The sequence below is a fragment of the Pristiophorus japonicus genome, chromosome 2 (genome assembly GCF_044704955.1).
Source record: "Pristiophorus japonicus isolate sPriJap1 chromosome 2, sPriJap1.hap1, whole genome shotgun sequence".
In the NCBI taxonomy this organism is placed as follows: domain Eukaryota; kingdom Metazoa; phylum Chordata; class Chondrichthyes; family Pristiophoridae; genus Pristiophorus; species Pristiophorus japonicus.
Genome location: NC_091978.1, coordinates 174068693 through 174087240, shown reverse-complemented (window position 1 = coordinate 174087240; position 18548 = coordinate 174068693). Strand labels below are relative to the sequence as shown.

The following is an 18548-nucleotide window of genomic DNA, read 5'->3' as shown; positions in this document are numbered from 1 at the left end:
TTTCCTAATCTGTCACCATTCAGATAATAGTCTGTCTCTCTGTTTTTACCACCAAAGTGGATAACCTCACATTTATCCACATTATACTTCATCTGCCATGCATTTGCCCACTCACCTAACCTATCCAAGTCACTCTGCAGCCTAATAGCATCCTCCTCGCAGCTCACACTGCCACCCAACTTAGTATCATCCGCAAATTTGGAGATACTGCATTTAATCCCCTCGTCTAAATCATTAATGTACAATGTAAACAGCTGGGGCCCCAGCAAAGAACCTTGCGGCACTCCACTAGTCACTGCCTGCCATTCTGAAAAGTACCCGTTTACTCCTACTCTTTGCTTCCTGTCTGACAACCAGTTCTCAATCCACGTCAGCACACTACCCCCAATCCCATGTGCTTTAACTTTGCACATTAATCGCTTGTGTGGGACCTTGTCGAAAGCCTTCTGAAAGTCCAAATATACCACATCAACTGGTTCTCCTTTGTCCACTTTACTGGAAACATCCTCAAAAAATTCCAGAAGATTTGTCAAGCATGATTTCCCTTTCACAAATCCATGCTGACTTGGACCTATCATGTCACCATTTTCCAGATGCGCTGCTATGACATCCTTAATAATTGATTCCATCATTTTACCCACTACTGAGGTCAGGCTGACCGGTCTATAATTCCCTGTTTTCTCTCTCCCTCCTTTTTTAAAAGTGGGGTTACATTGGCTACCCTCCACTCCATAGGAACTGATCCAGAGTCAATGGAATGTTGGAAAATGACTGTCAATGCATCCGCTATTTCCAAGGCCACCTCCTTAAGTACTCTAGGATGCAGTCCATCAGGCCCTGGGGATTTATCGGCCTTCAATCCCATCAATTTCCCCAACACAATTTCCCGACTAATAAAGATTTCCCTCAGTTCCCCCTCCTTACGAGACCCTCTGACCCCTTTTATATCCGGAAGGTTGTTTGTATCCTCCTTAGTGAATACTGAACCAAAGTACTTGTTCAATTGGTCTGCCATTTCTTTGTTCCCCGTTATGACTTCCCCTGATTCTGACTGCAGGGGACCTACGTTTGTCTTCACCAACCTTTTTCTCTTTACATACCTATAGAAACTTTTGCAATCCGCCTTAATGTTCCCTGCAAGCTTCTTCTCGTACTCCATTTTCCCTGCCCTAATCAAACCCTTTGTCCTCCTCTAAATTTCTCCCAGTCCCCAGGTTCGCTGCTATTTCTGGCCAATTTGTATGCCACTTCCTTGGCTTTAATACTATCCCTGATTTCCCTAGATAGCCACGGTTGAGCCACCTTCCCTTTTTTATTTTTACGCCAGACAGGAATGTACAATTGTTGTAATTCATCCATGCGGTCTCTAAATGTCTGCCATTGCCCATCCACAGTCAACCCCCTAAGTATCATTCGCCAATCTATCCTAGCCAATTCAGGCCTCATACCTTCAAAGTTACCCTTCTTTAAGTTCTGGACCATGGTCTCTGAAATTACTGTTTCATTCTCCATCCTAATGCAGAATTCCACCATATTATGGTCACTCTTCCCCAAGGGGCCTCGCACAATGAGATTGCTAATTAATCCTCTCTCATTACACAACACCCAGTCTAAGATGGCCTCCCCCCTAGTTGGTTCCTCAACATATTGGTCTAGAAAACCATCCCTTATGCACTCCAGGAAATCCTCCTCCACCGTATTGCTTCCAGTTTGGCTAGCCCAATCTAAGTGCATATTAAAGTCACCCATTATAACTGCTACACCTTTATTGCATGCACCCCTAATTTCCTGTTTGATGCCCTCCCCAACATCCCTATTACTGTTTGGAGGTCTGTACACAACTCCTACTAACGTTTTTTGCCCTTTGGTGGGAACAGATGGCTAAGCCTATATCCACCTTCTCTACGGAGCTAAATGATGTTGCTGAAACATGCAGTCCAACCAAGTTCTACTGTTGTAACCTAACCTCCATACTGAGATTAATTGGTTGTCCAAAAGAAGGGAATACAGTTTGTTTGAGAGATTAACACCGCAAAGTCGTGATGTGGACATGTGCTCCCTTTTCCTGCACACAGTCCTGGTAGCAATTCCTTTGAGAAAGGCAGCAGCATAATCAAAATTACATTCCAAAAAAAGTTAGTGACCCGATCAGAGTGTGTCAGAGCCAGCAGGAAGGAGAATAAATGGCAGTTCAATTACACTTAACGAAAAGCGAAAACCATTCCACAAGTTAGACAACATCGCATTTTCTTCATTTCTTGACTGCTTCACTGTCTGAACTGGAGCAAAGTGGGAGTGCTTAATAATTTTCATTCCCTAGCACCAACGTCTTCACTCGTTAAGCTGATGCGTGCAAATTAAAGTCAAACTTGTACAAAAAAAAGCCAGGTGGTAAGCTGTAGAACATAACTGTAATACAGCAATAAAATATTTCTCTTCAGCTATCAAAATACTTCATTAAACATAAACAGTGCTGTCCTGTGGTTACATTGAGGCAGACTGGGAATGCTTCCTGGGTTTCATTCCACATCACAAAAACTTGCAATGGAGAAATCCTTTGTACATTGACCCAGGAGCTAGTCACAGCATGAACAGAACAAGGCTTTTCAACTAACTGAGATATTTCATTAAATACTTGATTTAGCTAAATATTAAATGAAAGTGCAGATATTGACATATATTCTTCAACGTGTCAACATAGAAATCTCCCCAGAGAGCATATATGGAATGAGTTCAAGATTACACAAAATCACAAGTTAAAATGGATTAGACATTAGTTTGTGAAAAATCATATACATATTACTAAAAGTATGTACATTTCCAGGTGTCTTATGTACCAGTAGTTGTTTACTACAGAAGCTTCCATAGAGGTTGTAATAGCAGTGTCAAGAATTTTTACTAAACTTACTTGACCCCAAGAGCAATATTTTCAAGTAAAAAGACAGTTAGATTACGACACCCAAAGAGTTAAATTCCAAATTCTGCTACCAACAATTGTTTTTAGCACGTAACATTAACAGTACAGGTGATATCAAACACTCGTGTAATGATTTAAAAAAGGAGTGTTCCAAATAGAATGCCTTAAGATTGAGTTAAACAACAGCAAGAGGTCAGCCATACTTGTGGGAATATATTACAGGCTGCCCAACAGTCAAAACGAAATGGCATAAAATATTAGTCAAATTCAAAAGATGTATATTGACAATAGTTGTATTTGTGGAAGATTTTGATTATCCAAAAAGATTGATGCATAGAATGTTTGTTTTAAGATAGGGAGCATTTTGTCATTGTTCAGGGCTGTTTTATCAATCAATATGTTGCTTTTCCTACATTACAACAGTGACTACACGTCAAAAGTACTTCACTGACTATAACGCACTTGGGGTGTCCCGAGGTCATGAAAGACGCTATATTAATGCAAGTTTTTTTCTTTTTTACTCCAATGAGGAAGGGATCATTACTCGACCTGGTTCTTAAGTAATACCACAGATCAAGTAGGTGACTTAAAAATCAGCGGACATCGGGTAAGCAGTGAGCACAATATAATTAGATTCAATGCAAGAATAGAAAAAGAAAAACTCAAGTCAAGGACACTAAATTGAGGGGGGAAAAAAAGAGAGATATAACAAGAGACCTTGCCCAGATATCTAGCCATACATCTGTGCTAACAGACCTTTTTCATCCAACTGAGGGCAGTCAGATTTTAACACCTCATTTGAAACTGGGATCTGTCATCAGAAAGAACCAATGGCAAGAAGACTTAATATGGTCATCAGTCTGCTGAAGATAACAAATCATCTACAGAACCTGTCTTCACAAACTGAGTCAATGTCAATGACTATAGCATTTGAAAGGGCAAGCAGGGTGCACAAAGGATTGGGAGAGACAGATAGCCAGATTAAGAAATATTATGATATTAGGTGGGGTCAGGCTAAGAGAATACAAGGCCTAAGATAGGTGCATGTGTGTGAACGCACGAAGTGTTGTAAATAAGGTTGGTGAGCTGCAGGTACAAATAGCCACATGGGAATATGATGTGGCGACAACGGAGACCTGGCTCAAAAAAGGACAGGATTGGGTACAAAATATTCCTGGATATAAGGTGTTAAGGAAAGATAAGGGAGGAAAGAATGGAGGTGGGGTGGCAGTATTGAATAAGGAGAATATTTCAGTGTTGGAGAGCATGTCCTGGAGGGGTCAAGGAAACAATCTATTGGTTAGAGTTAAGAAACAACAAAAGTGCCATTGCACAACTCGGTGTATTCCATAGGCTACCAACTAGTGGGAAGGATAAGGAGGAGCAAGTTTGCAGGGAAGAAATTAAGGACATAACATTAGAAATAGGAGCAGGAGTAGGCCATAAGGCCCCTCAAGCCTGCTCCGCCATTTAATAAGATCATGGCTGATCTGATCATGGACTCAGCTCCACTTCCCTGCCCGTTCCCCATAACCCCTTATCATTTAAGAAACTGTCTATTTCTGCCTTAAATTTATTCAATGCCCCAGCTTCTACAGCTCTGAGGCAGCGAATTCCACAGATTAACAACCCTCAGAGAAGAAATTTTTCCTCATCTGTTTTAAATGGGCAACCCCGATTCTAAGATCATGCGCTCTAGTTCTAGTCTTCCCCATCAGTGGAAACATCTTTTCTGCATCCACCTTGTCAGGCCCCCTCTTAATCCTGTACGTTTCGATAAGATCACCTCTCATTCTTCTGAATTCCAATGAGTAGCGGCCCAACCGACCCAACCTTTCCTCATAAGTCAACTCCCTCATCCCCAGAATCAACCTAGTGAACCTTCTCTGAACTGCCTCCAAAGCAAGTATATCATTTCGTAAATATGGAAACCAAAACAGCACGCAGTATTCCAGGTGTGGCCTCACCAATACCTTATACAGCTGTAGCAAGACTTCCCTGCTTTCATACACCATGACCTTTGCAATAAAGGCCAAGATACCATTGGCCTTCCTGATCACTTGCTGTAAAGACCTTACACAATACCACAAAACCACACGAGGCACATTCTATGGACAAGGTCACTCCATGACCTGAACCTTTATTCACCGGACCAAGAAGTCATGACCCTGTGTGGGACCTCCCTTTATATACCTGGAAGACCAGGTGAGGAGTGTCCCTCACAAGTTCACCCCGTGGTCAAGGCATGCATGTCTTACATACATTACAGTATTGCAGTGTTGTTACATAAAGGTTACATACATGACACTTGCTGTACCTGCATACTATCTTATGTTTCATGCACAAGTACCTCCAGGTCCCGCTGTACTGCGGCACTTTGCAATCTTTCTCCATTTAAATAATAAGTTGCTCTTTGAATTTTTCTGCCAAAGTGCATGACCTCACACTTTCCAACATTATACTCCATCTGCCAAATTTTTGCACGCTCACTTAGCCTGTCTATGTCCTTTTGCAGATTTTTTTATGTCCTCCTCACACATTGCTTTTCATCCCATCTTTGTATCGTCAGCAAACTTGGCTACGTTACACTCCCTTTTTCCAAGTCGTTTTTATAGATTTTAAATAGTTGGGGTCCCAGCACTGATCCCTGCGGCACCCCACTAATTACTGATTGCTAACTAGTGAATGACCCATTTATCCTAACTCTCTGTTTTCTGTTAGTTAGCCAATCCTCTATCCATGCTAATATATTACCCCCAACCCTTATCTTGTGCAGTTAACTTTTATGTTGCACCTTGTCAAATGCCTTCTGGAAGTCCAAATACACCACATCCACTGGTTTCCCTTTATCCACCCTGCTCGTTACATCTTCAAAGAACTCCAGCAAATTTGTCAAACATGACTTGCCCTTCATAAATCCATGCTGACTCTGCCCCACTGAATTTTGCTTTTCTTAATGTCCTGCTACTGCTTCTTTAATAATGGACACCAACATTTTCCCAACCACAGATGTTAGGCTAACTGGTCTACAGGGGCGTTACATTTGCAGTTTTCTAATCTGCTGGGACCTCCCCAGAATCCAGGGAATTTTGGTAAATTACAACCAATGCATCCACAATCCCTGCAGGCAACTTCTCTTAAAACCCTAGGATACAAGCCATCAGGTCCAGGGGATTTATCTGCCTTGAGTCCCATTATCTTGCTGAGCACCACCTCTTTAGTGACTGTGATTGTGTTAAGCTCCTCCCCCCCATAGCCCCAAGACTATCCACTGTCGTAATATTGTTAGTCTCCTCTACCGTAAAGACTGATACAAAATATGTGTTGAGTTTCTGCCATCTCCATGTTCCCCATGACTAATTCCCTGATCTCGTCCTCTAAGGGACTAACATTTACTTTAACCACCCTTTTCCTTTTTATATATCTATAGAAACTCTTGCTGTTTTTATATTTTGTACTATTTACTTTCATAGTCTATCTTCCCTTTCTTAATCATTTTTTAGTCGTTCTTTGCTAGTTTTAACAGCTTCCCAGTCCCATTAGTTTTGGCCACTTTGTATGCCCTTGTTTTTAATTCGATACTGTCCTTTATTTCTTTAGTTAGCCATGAATGGCTATCTTTTCTTACACCCTTTTCTCCTCACTGGAATATATTTTTCCGAGAGAGTTGTGAAATAGCTCCTTAAATGTCCACCACTGTTCATCAAATGTCCTACACTTTAATCTATTTTCCCAGTCCACTTTACCCAACTCTTCCCTCATACCTTCATCATTTCTTTTATTTAAGCTTAGTAGGCTGGTTAGAGATCCAACTTTCTCACCCTCCATCTGAATTTGAAATTCAATCATGCTATGATCACTCATTCCAAGTGGATCCTTTACTCGGAGATTGTTTATTAATCCTGTCTCATTACACAGGACCAGATCCAAGATAGCTTACCCCCTAGTTGGTTCCGTTACTGCTCAAGGAACCCATCCCTTATGCACTCTATGAACTCCTCCTCAAGGCTATCCTGACCTATTTGATTTGTCCAATCAATACGGAGGTTAAAATTACCCATGATTATTGCTTTTTACAAGCCCCCACTATTTCCTGGTTTATGCTCCAACTAACAGAGTTGCTATTGTTAGGGGGTCTATAGACTACGCCCACCAGTGACTTTTTCCCCTTATTGTTCCTTATCTCCACCCAAACTGTTTCAACACCCTTATCATTTGAGCCAATATCCTTTACTATTGCAGTAATTCCATCCTTTATCAGTAGAGCTACCCCACCTCCTTTTCCTTTCTGTCCTTCCGGATTGTCAAATACCGCTGAATATTTAATTCCCAGTCCTGGTCACCTTGCAACCACGTCTCTGTATAATGGCTATCAGATCATACCCATTTGTCTCAATTTGTGCCGTCAACTCATCTATTTTGTTACAAATGCTACTTACATTTAGACAAAGTGCCTTTAAGTTTGTTTTTTTACCCTTTTTTCCTACTTGTTTCCTCTCTCCTTCAAACTCATTTTCTTTATTTTTGCTTTCTAATTCCAGCTTTACTCCCTTCCCTACTGAATCTATTCTCAGGTTCCCATCCCCTTGCCAAGCTAGTTTAAACCCTCCCCAACAGCACTCGCAACCCCACCCGTGAGGATATTGGTTCTGTCTCTGTTGAGGTGCAACCCGTCCGGCTTATGCAGGTCCCACCTCCTCCAAAAGCGGTCCCAATGCCTCAGGAAACTAAAGCCCTCCCGCCTGCACCATCTCTCCAGCCACGTATTCATCTGCTCTATCCTCCTATTTCTGTACTCACTAGCTCATGGTACTGGAAGTAATCCAGAGATTACTTTGAGGTCCTGCTTTTTAATCTCTCTCACAGCTCCCCAAACTCTGCCTGCAGGACCTTATCCCTCTTTCTACCTGTCATTGGTACCGATGTAGACCACGACCTCTGGCTGTTCACCCTCTCCCCCCAGAATGCCCTGCAGCCGCTCAGTGACATGTTGACCCTGGCACCAGGGAAGCAACATACCATCCTGGAGTCACATCTGCGGCCGCAGAAACACCTGTCTGTTCCCCTGACTATTAAATCCCCTACCACTATAGCTCTTCCATTCTTCTTCCTCCCCACCTGTGGAGCTGAGCCACCCGTGGTGTCATGGACTTGGCTCTGGCTGCACTCCCCAGAGCCACCATCGCCCCCACCGGTACTCAGAACAGAGGACCGGTTGGAGAGCAAGATGTACTCAGTGGACTCCTGTACTACTTGCCTAGTCCTCCTCTTCTGTCTGGTGGTCACCCACTCCCTTTCTGCCTGCACACTCTTACAGATTACAGAGCGGTGCAAAACGTATGCTGCCAAAGTCAGAGTGAAAGAGGAGGTAGTTGAGATACTGGATGGGATAAAAATTGATAGAAAGGAGGTTCCACAAAGTACTTAAAGTAGACAAGTCACCAGGAATGGATAGGATGCATCCTAGGATGCTGAGGGAAGTAAAGGTGAAAATTGCTGAGGTACTAACCATAATCTTCTCGTCCTCCTTAGATACGGGCTGATGCCAGAGGACTGGAGAATTGGAAATGTTACACTCTTCGTCAAAAAAGGGTGCAAGGATAAACCCAGCAACTGCAGACCACTCAATTTAACCTCGGTAGTGGGGAAGCTTTCAGAAACGATAATCCGGGACAATATTAAGTCATTTGTGGATTAATTAAGGAAAGCCAGCATGGATTTATTAAAGGCAAATCATGTTTAACTAACTTGATTTGAGTTTTTTTGATAAGGGCAATACAGTTGACGTAATGTACATGGAATTCCAAAAGGCGTTTTGATAAAGTGCAATTTAATAGGTTCACCAACAAAGTTTTTAGCCCATGGAATAAAAAGGGCAGTGGCAGCATGGATACAAAATTGGCTCAGTAACAGGAAACAGAGAGAGAGGAGTGGTGAATGGTTGTTTTTCAGATTGGGGGAAGGTACGCAGTGGTGTTCCCCAGGGGTCGGTACCAGGACCACTGCTTTTCTTGATATTTATTAATTACTTAGACTTGGGTGTACAGGGGGCAATTAAAAAATTTTCAGATGACACAAAACTTGAAAATATAGTCAACAGTGGAATGGGCAGACACGTGGCAGATGAAATTTAACCCAGAAAACTGCGAAGTGATACATTACAGGAGGAAGAAGGAGGCGATGAAATATAAACTCAAGGGTACAATTCTAATCAGGGTGAATGAACAGAGACACCTGGGGGTGTACGTGCACAAATCGCTGAAGGTGAGAGGGCAGGTTAAGAAAGCGGTTAAAAAGCATATGGGCTTCATAAATAAAGGCATAGAGTACAAAAGCAAGGAAGTTATGATGAACCTTTATAAAACACTGGTTCGGCCTCAACTGGAGTATTGTGTTCAATTCTGGGCACCTCACTTTAGGAAAGATGTGAAGGTCTTAACAAAGGGTGCAGTAAAGATTTACATTAATGGTTCCAGGGATGAGGGACTTCAGTTATGTAGATAGACTGAAGAACTTAAGAATTTGGAGCAGGAATAGGCCATTTATCCCCTCGAGCCTGCTGCACCATTCAATATTATGGCTGATCTTCCACCTCAATTCCACTTTCCAGCACCGTCCCCAGATCCCTCGATTCCCTTAATATTCAAATTTCTATCGATCTCGGTCTTGAATATATTCAAAGACTGATCCTCGACAGCCCGATGGGGGTAGAGAATTCCAAAGATTCATTACCCTCCAAGTGAAGAAGTTTCTCCTCATCTCAGTCCTAAATTCTGAAACCGTGACCTCTGGTTCGAGACTCCCCAGCCAGAGGAAACATCCTCCCTGCATCGACCCTGTCAAGCCCTGTAAGAACTTTGTATGTTTCAATGAGATCACCTCTCTTTCTTCTAAACTCGAGATAATATAGGGCTAGTCTACTCAATCTCTCCTCATAGGACAATACCCCCATCCCAGTAATCAGTCTGGTGAACTTTACTTGCATTCCCTCTATGGCAAGTATATCCTTCCTTACGCAAGGAGACTAAAACTGTACACAATACCCCAGATGTGGTCTCACCAAGCCCCTATATAATTGTAATTAGATGTCTTTCCTCTTATACACAAATCCTCTTGTAACAAAGGCCAACATAGCATTTGCTTTCTTTATTGCTTGCTGTACCTGCATGTTAATTTTCAGTAATTTATGTACAAGGACACCCAAGTCTCTCTGAATACCAACATTTCCCAATCTCTCACCATTTAAAAAATACTCTGCTTTTTTATTTTTCCGACCAACGTGGATAACTTCACATTCCTCCACATTATATTCCATTTGCCATGTTTTTGCCCACTTAGCCTGTCTATTTCCCCTTGAGGTATCTTTGCATCCTCCTCACAACTTAACTTTCCTACCTAGCTTTATATCATCAGCAAACTTGGATATATTACATTTGGTCTCCTCATCCAAATCATTGATATAGATTGTGAATAGCTGGAGCCCAAGCACCGATCCTTGCCGTACCCCACTAGTTTCAGCCTGCCAATCCTAAAGTGACTCGGTTATTCCTACTCTCCATTTTCCAATCCTCAATCCATGCTCGTATATTACCCCCAATCCCATGAGTCCTAATTTTGCTTAATAACCTCTTGTGTGGCACCTTATCGAATGCCTTCTGAAAATCTAAATTCACCACATCCACTGGTTTCCCCTTATCTACTCTATTAGTTACAATCTCAAAATACTTAACAAATCTGTCAAACATGATTTCCCTTTTATAAATCCGTGTTGACTCTGCCCAATCCGGTTATTATTTTCTAAATGCCCTGCTACCACATCCTTAATAATAGATTCTAACATTTTCCCAACGACTGATGTCAGGCCAACTGGTCTGTAGTTCCCTGTTTTCTCTCTCCCTCCTTTCTTAAATAGTGGGGTTGCATCAGCTACCTTCCAATGTGACTATACTGTCCCCTACCACAACTACATTCCCTTTCACTCCCCCCCACTTGAATGGCCTCCTGCACCAGAGTGCCATGGTCAACTTGTTCTTCCATCCTGCAGGTTTTTCCCTCATCGACACAGACAGGAAGAACCTCATACCTGTTGGATAAAGACAAATATCGAGGCTCCTCCAGCACTGAACCTGGGGTCCCATTACCTGCCTGCGTTGCAGTCATACCCTCCTGTCCCTGACCACAAACCAGATCTGTACAACTACCTAATCTAAGGGGTGTGATTGACTCCTGGATCAAAGTATCCAGGTAACTCTCCCCTTCCCCGATACCCCGCAAGGTCTGTACCTCAGACTCCAGCTCAACAACTGTGAACTGAAGTTCCTCAAGATGTAGGCACTTACTGCAAACGTGGGATCACAATGCTCTCCACAAACTCCCACACGCTGCAGTTGTGGCATATCACCTGCACTGCTATGTTCTATTTAAGTATATATAATTACATTTTGTATTTAAGTAACTTAGTTTACAGTTTAGTTTCTTGCCTACTTAATGTATTTGGATTAAGTTATGGGTAATGAAATTAAATATCTAGCTGTAACACAAAGCCATCATCATTATAGGCAGTCCCTCAGAATTGAGGATGACTTGCTTCGACTCTTAGCATGAGTTCTTAGGTGGCTGTACAGTTCAATACGAGAACCACAGTCTCTGTCACAGGTGGGACAGACAGTGGTTGAGGGGAAGGGTGGGCGGGGAGCATGGTTTGCCGCATGCTCCACCGCACGCTCCTTCCGTTGCCCGCGCTTAATTTCTGCATGCTCTCGGAGACGATACTCGAGGAGCTCAGCGTCCTCCCGGATGCACCTCCTCCACTTAGGGCGGTCTTTGGCCAGGGACTCCCAGGTGTCAGTGGGGCATCGCATTTTATCAGGGAACCTTTGATGGCGTCCCTGTTAAGTTTCCTCTGCCCATCTTTGGTTAATTTGCTGTGGACGAGTTCCGAGTAGAGCGCTTGCTTTGGGAGTCTCATGTCTGGCATGCAACTCCTTCCCCTTCTTCTCCGAATACCCACTCTTTCCAAATTCTCAAATAAAAGACTCTGTTTAAGTGCACTCTGTTTATTCCCGTTCTGTGCAGACCTGTTTACTTTCATACTACAGCCGCCTCACCCAAGTTACAAATGACGACTCAGCTTCATTGCTCCTGGTGATTAGCACCTATTCAACACTTACAGCTGACTGACAGTTAACTGCCACTGGCAGGCAGCTTCTGTCAACTCCAGTTTTTAAAGTTCTAGGTTTAAATCAAAATGTTAAACGAAATTTCACTATTTACAGCTTTTACTTACCAATACTTAGCAGAAATTCCACGCTTTCTAAATTCACAAATAAAACACACTCAGTGCACTCTGTTTAATCCCACTTTGTGGATTTAGGCTTATCAACATAATAAACCTATTCCTGAGGTTTGACTCAACTTATTGTAATAACTTTTATTAAGTGTCATAGTTGAGGAACGAGAAACAAATTTGACTTGCCAGATACAGGTGTTTCACTTTACCTGCTAGCAGGTCAGAGTTAAAATATTTCTACATGTGTCAATTCAAATCTCTCAAATTAAGAGAATTTTCTTAAAATTCTACGACAGGTGCAGCGTCTAAAATCCAGAACCTTCAGGAGCGAGACCGTTCTAGATTCTGGGCTTTCGATTTGTTTTCCGACGTCATGAATCTGGAAACACCGAAGCCCAGGTTCGAGTGTTTACGGATTTCGGAACATCGGGGGAGAGATATTCGCGCCGAGGAGGTAGTCGTCGGGCTGGCCGTATCACCAAGGATGTCTTCGGGTGGGCTGGATCGGTGAGTATGTCGTCGGGCAGAGCCCGCCGAAGAGATGTTCGCGCGGGTCCCACCAAGGAGGCCTCGAGATAAGGGCAGCGGCGGTGAGGCGAGCGGGGCGAGGCCTGAGGTCGGCAGCGGCAGGGCCCCGAGGTCGGCAGGGTCGTCGGGTCCTGATTCCGAAACATTTTACGGATTCCGGACAACCCTGCCACCGACCGTTCTGGAGTCCGGATTTCAGAACATTCTGGATCCCTGGGACTCTGGATCCTCGACGCTGCACCTGTATCCTAATTTTGATGCAATGATTTTCAGATATCTATGATCTATATGTATGGGCCACAGGAATAGTTATTTCGGAACACAACATACTGTAAATTTGCACATGTGGTTGCCACTGCCATGAAGTGCCAAAGAGATTTAACCCTATTAAGTTTTAGCTATGAAGTGAACAGCTGTGTTGATGTAAAACAAAGAAATGGAACATAGCACTCTTGTCGAGAGAAATTACGCATAACATGTTTGTAAATTCAGAATCTTACCCTTTTGTCCAATGTTCTCTCCCTCACAAACCCAAGCAGTTGGTCATTCACCAGTGATAGATCTTTCTTTCCTGCTGTTATTATCGTAACAATGACATCATGCCGGATTGCCTCTTCGGGATCATGAGATCGGACCTTTAAGTAGTCTAATAAAAAAGATTTATTTAAAATGCACAATTCCCGATTTAGGATTATTACAAACTCTTTTAGACAGACGGAAACTACAGTGAACAATTCTGTTACTTGCATCTTATTATATAGCCTTTTCAAAATAGCTAACAAGTCTACAGAACTCCTTAGTTCTATTTCAACCCATTGGAAAGTTAGTTATGCTTTCATATGTAATTATGCACGGTGTACAATGAAATGGTACAGTTTTCATACATATCGGGCCAGTTTCTATGTATGTTTCATACATATAGGGCCAGTTTCTATGTATGTTAATTGCCATTTAATTTTTTTTTGAAACTCGAATACAACACCATTATATATAAAGTTTTCTGTTTGTAACAGTGGAACATTTTGCATAATACACAACCGGTGCTGGAATTTACTCTCTAAGAATGGGAAAGAACATAAATGTCAAATGAACCATACTATCAGCTAATATGCTAATCTCGTCTGATGCAACAGTAGCATTGTATTTTGCGAGCTTTCCATTACAATGAATGCCTCTTCTTGTGGAGTATTTTGTGAACAAATCTAATCCTGCAAATTGATATTTGCAGAAATGCCTTAAAAACTATAAACTCAAAACTTATTTTCAAGTTTGTTGAGCAGGTCTGTGTTTCTCTCAAGTATCCCAAAGAAGCCTCTCCTGTGTACTGCAAAATCCAACAGAGCAACTCAAAAGTCAAATGTCAGCAATTAATTTAATTAATGTATCATTCAGCTAGTTTGTAAAAACTGATATGCAGCAGGAAAGTAAAATCAATTTTGAATCAAGACAGTTAATAATTCAGCAATTACTAAACTCCCAAGTCTCAATGATTCCTACTACATTGTGAGATGAGCCAAATACCAGGGGAATCGAGAGCTTTGGGAACTAGATTGTTGTACTTGAGGAATTTAAAAAGAAACGGAGGGACAAGGGCATGCAAAGATGAAACAGAACAAGAATTTTAAATCTGAGGCACGGGGGGCCGTGAGCCAATGTAAATAAGCAATGGCAGGGTGATGTGCAAACAGATGGTGTGGGATAGAATATAGGTAGCCGAGTTTTGGATGAGCACCTCCAGAAAAGAAGATATCGTGGTACATAATCAACAAAAAAAAAGTCTTACTGAAGCAGTAAACAGACATTCCTGCTACTGGCTACTGTACAGTATCTCAATTAATTTTAAATCAGCAGTTAACAAGAAGGGCTCCAATATCAACATGACGCATCATTTTTTTACCAATCCAACTCTTTTCATTATTTGGGCCCAGAAATCACGGCCTCCCCGGGTCTGCACGAAGTTTATGCGGACACGGGAAGGCATCGGAAAAGCCTGTTTTCAGCGCACAATACGCATGTGCTGAAAACCAGCTTTTCCGATCTGTAAAGTTTATGGCTTGACAGATCTCGTACATATCGGGAGCGAGGACATTTGCAAGGGCAAGATTGCGGGATTTACGCATATCTTGCTCAGCAAATGTCTTCAAAACTCTTGTGTCTGATAAAAGCAGGCGCATAGCCTACTTTTACAGGCGTAAGAGTTTTAAAACATACAAAAACATTGTAAAATAAAAATTTTAAAACACATTATTGTTAAAAATCCACTACGGTAAGTTTATTTTAAACCATAATTAAAAAACCTTTAAAAATTGGAATATATATATTTTAAGATACATAAATAACTAATTTAAATGAATAAACATATGTTGTGCATTTTTTCTATCTTTTATTATTGCATATTAGTGTTTTGGGGGCTGTTTCTAATTCATAATAATGGGAACTCCAACTTTTGGGATTTCCCATTATTATGAATGAGAATATACTATACCTGATTGGCTGGCCAGAGCCATGTGACTCCAGCTCCAGGCCTGCGCACGTCCGGACGTGCAAGTGCTGCGACGCGCAATCAGGAGAGGCCTCCGGACCGGGATCTCGCGTGGCCGCAGCAGCTTCAGATAGGTACTCATCTTTTTTTAATAATCCATTCGAACGCCCGCGGGAAGGAAAAAACGGGATTTCTGGGCCATTATTACTCACTTTGCTGTCCCTTCAACAGAGCATTTCAATTTAGTTGGGGATAACCATGCAAGTCTAAGTAGTACCATGGAGCAGGGTTTGCAAGGAAATAAGTTCATAGCAATATTATGCGTTCAAAAAATCATGGTAACACAAGATTATTGAATGAGGATAAAGATTGAGCCAGGGGGATAATAAACAGCTGAGAAACATGGAAAAACACAGTAAAATTAAATGAAGTGGCACTTCCACTCAGATTTCCGCAACCTGAAAATTTGGGAATATAAATTGCTCTATTGCCTACTCTTATTCCAGCCAACTGGTATAAAATACTGTATTTTTTGGTAACATAACGAAGAAAACAAATACTGTGACAAGTTCAGGTCACGCATATGCATCAGTATTTGTGGTAAAGGACCATGACATGATCTGCTTAATACCACCAGATTTCATGGCACAGTATGACCAGTGCTCAAGTTGAAGAAATAGCAAAATTGTAATTATAATACAAAATCAGATCACGACATAGGTAATGTTGCCTCTAATTTTTTTTGGGTGCATTCAAAATACCATGCATGCGCGATGTTTCCTATTTAAAAGCCGGTGAGCTGGCTGCGCGGGAGCTGCAGAGCACTGCACAGCATTATTGGACATAGAAATACATAACATTTACAACATGGAATCTGGCCAACTAGCTCGTATCTGTGTTTACCCTTCATGTATGCAGTTAATGCTAATTTTTGTTAGCAACAAAGACTTGCTAACTTCCCACATTACAAGTGACTACACTCCAAAAGTACTTCATTGGCTGTAAAGCGCTTTGAGACAGAGGTCCGTTGGCGCTATATAAATCCACGTAGTTCTTTCTTTAATCATATTTACCTACCCTGTTCCAATATCGCTTCAACCATCCATCATAGTTGGTGACACAGTTAATTCAGAAACCAGGGTCCTGAACTTAAGGAAAGGTAACTTCGATGGTATGAGATGTGAATTGGCTAGAATAGACTGGCGAGTGATACTTAAAGGGTTGACGGTGGATCAACAATGGCAAACATTTAAAGATCACATGGTTGAACTTCAACAATTGTACATCCCTGTCTGGAGTAAAAATAAAACAGGGAAGGTGGCTCAACCCTGGCTAACAAGGGAAATTAAGGACAATATTAAATCCAAGGAAGAAAAGGCATATAAGTTGGCCAGAAAAAGCAGAAAACCTGAGGACTGGGAGAATTTTATAATACAGCAGAGGAGGACAAAGGGTTTAATTAGGAGGGGGGAAATAGAGTATGAGAGGAAGCTTGCTGAGAACATAAAAACTGACTGCAAAAGCTTCTATAACTATGTGAAGAGAAAAAGATTAGTGAAAACAAACGTACGTCCCTTGCAGTCAGATTCAGGTGAATTTATAATGGGGAACAAAGCAATGGCAGACCAGTTAAACAAATACTTTGGTTCTGTCTTCGCAAAGGAGGACACAAATAACCTTCCGGAATACTAGGGGACTGAGGGTCTAGTGAGAAGGAGGAACTGAAGGAAATCTTCATTAGGCAGGAAATTGTGTTAGGGATATTGATAGGATTGAAGGCCGATAAATCCCCGGGGCCTGATAGTCTGCACCCAGAGTACTTAAGGAAGTAGCCATAGAAATAGTGGATGCATTGGTGGTCATTTTCCAACAGTCTATCGAATCTGGATCGGTTCCTATGGACTGGAGGGTCGCTAATGTAATTTAAGAAAGGAGGGACAGAGAAAACAGGTAATTTTATAGACCGGTTAGCCTGATATCAGTAGTGGGGAAAATGTCGGAATCAATTAATAAAGATGAAAAAGCAGCACATTTGGAAAGCAGTGACAGGATCAGTCCAAGTCAGCATGGATTTATGAAAGGGAAATCATGCTTGACAAATCTTCTGGAATTTTTTTGAGGATGTAACTAGTAGAGTGGACAAGGGAGAACAAGTGGATGTGGTGTATTTGGACTTTCAAAAGGCTTTTGACAAGGTCCCACACAAGAGATTGGTGTGCAAAATTAAAGCACATGGTATTGGGGGTAATGTACTGATGTGGATAGAGAACTGGTTGGCAGACAGGAAGCAGAGAGTCGGGATAAACGGATCTTTTTCAGAATGGCAGGAAGTGACTAGTGGGTTGCCGCAGGGCTCAGTGCTGGGACAGCAGCTATTTACAATATACATTCATGATTTGGATGAGGGAATTGAGTGTAATATCTCCAAGTTTGCAGATGACACTAAACTGGGGGGCGGTGTCAGCTGTGAGGAGGATGCTAAAAGGCTGCAGGGGGACTTGAACAGGTTAGTTGAGTGGGCAAACGCGTGGCAGATACAGTATAATGTGGATAAAAAGATAAGAACATAAGAATTTGGAACAGGAGTAGGCCATCGAGCCCCTCGAACCTGCTCCGCCACTCAACAAGATCATGGCTGATCGAGCTGTGGACTCAGCTCCACTTACCCGCCCGCTCCCCATAACCCTTAATTCCCTTATTGGTTAAAAATCTATATATCTGTGATTTGAATACATTCAATGAGCTAGCCTCAACTGCTTCCCTGGGCAGAGAATTCCACAGATTCACAACCCTCTGAGAGAAGAAATTCCTTCTCAACTCGGTTTTAAATTGGCTCCCCCGTATTTTGAGGCTGTGCCCCCTAGTTCTAGTCTCCCCGACCAGTGGAAACAATCTCTCTGCCTCTATCTTGTCTATCCCTTTCATTATTTTAAATGTTTCTATAAGATCACCCCTCACCCTTCTGGTCTCCAACGAGTAAAGATCCAGTCTACTCAATCTATCACCATAAGGTAACCCTCTCATCTCCGGAATCAGCCAAGTGAATCGTCTCTGTACACCCTCCAAAACTAGCATATCCTTCCTTAAGTAAGGTGACCAAAACTGCACGCAGTACTCCAGGTGCAGCCTCATCAATACCCTGTACAGTTGCAGCAGGACCTCCCTGCTTTTGTACTCCATCCGTCTCGCAATGAAGGCCAACATTCCATTCGCCTTCCTGATTACCTGCTGCACTTGCAAACTAACTTTTTGGGATTCATGCACAAGGACCCCCAGGTCCCTCTGCACCGCAGCATGTTGTAATTTCTCCCCATTCAAATAATATTCCCTTT

The 18548-nt window shown here is 42.1% G+C and overlaps 1 protein-coding gene across 1 annotated transcript in view; it reads right to left on the bottom strand.

Annotated features, from left to right (window-relative positions):
* The window catches only part of pds5a (PDS5 cohesin associated factor A), a 271909-nt gene that overhangs the window by 140271 nt on the left and 113090 nt on the right, over positions 1–18548 (bottom strand). Inside the window, exon 8 of the mRNA XM_070860770.1 lies at positions 13235–13380. Coding sequence (XP_070716871.1) covers positions 13235–13380 — 146 coding nt within the window. The remainder of the gene's footprint in view (positions 1–13234; positions 13381–18548) is intronic.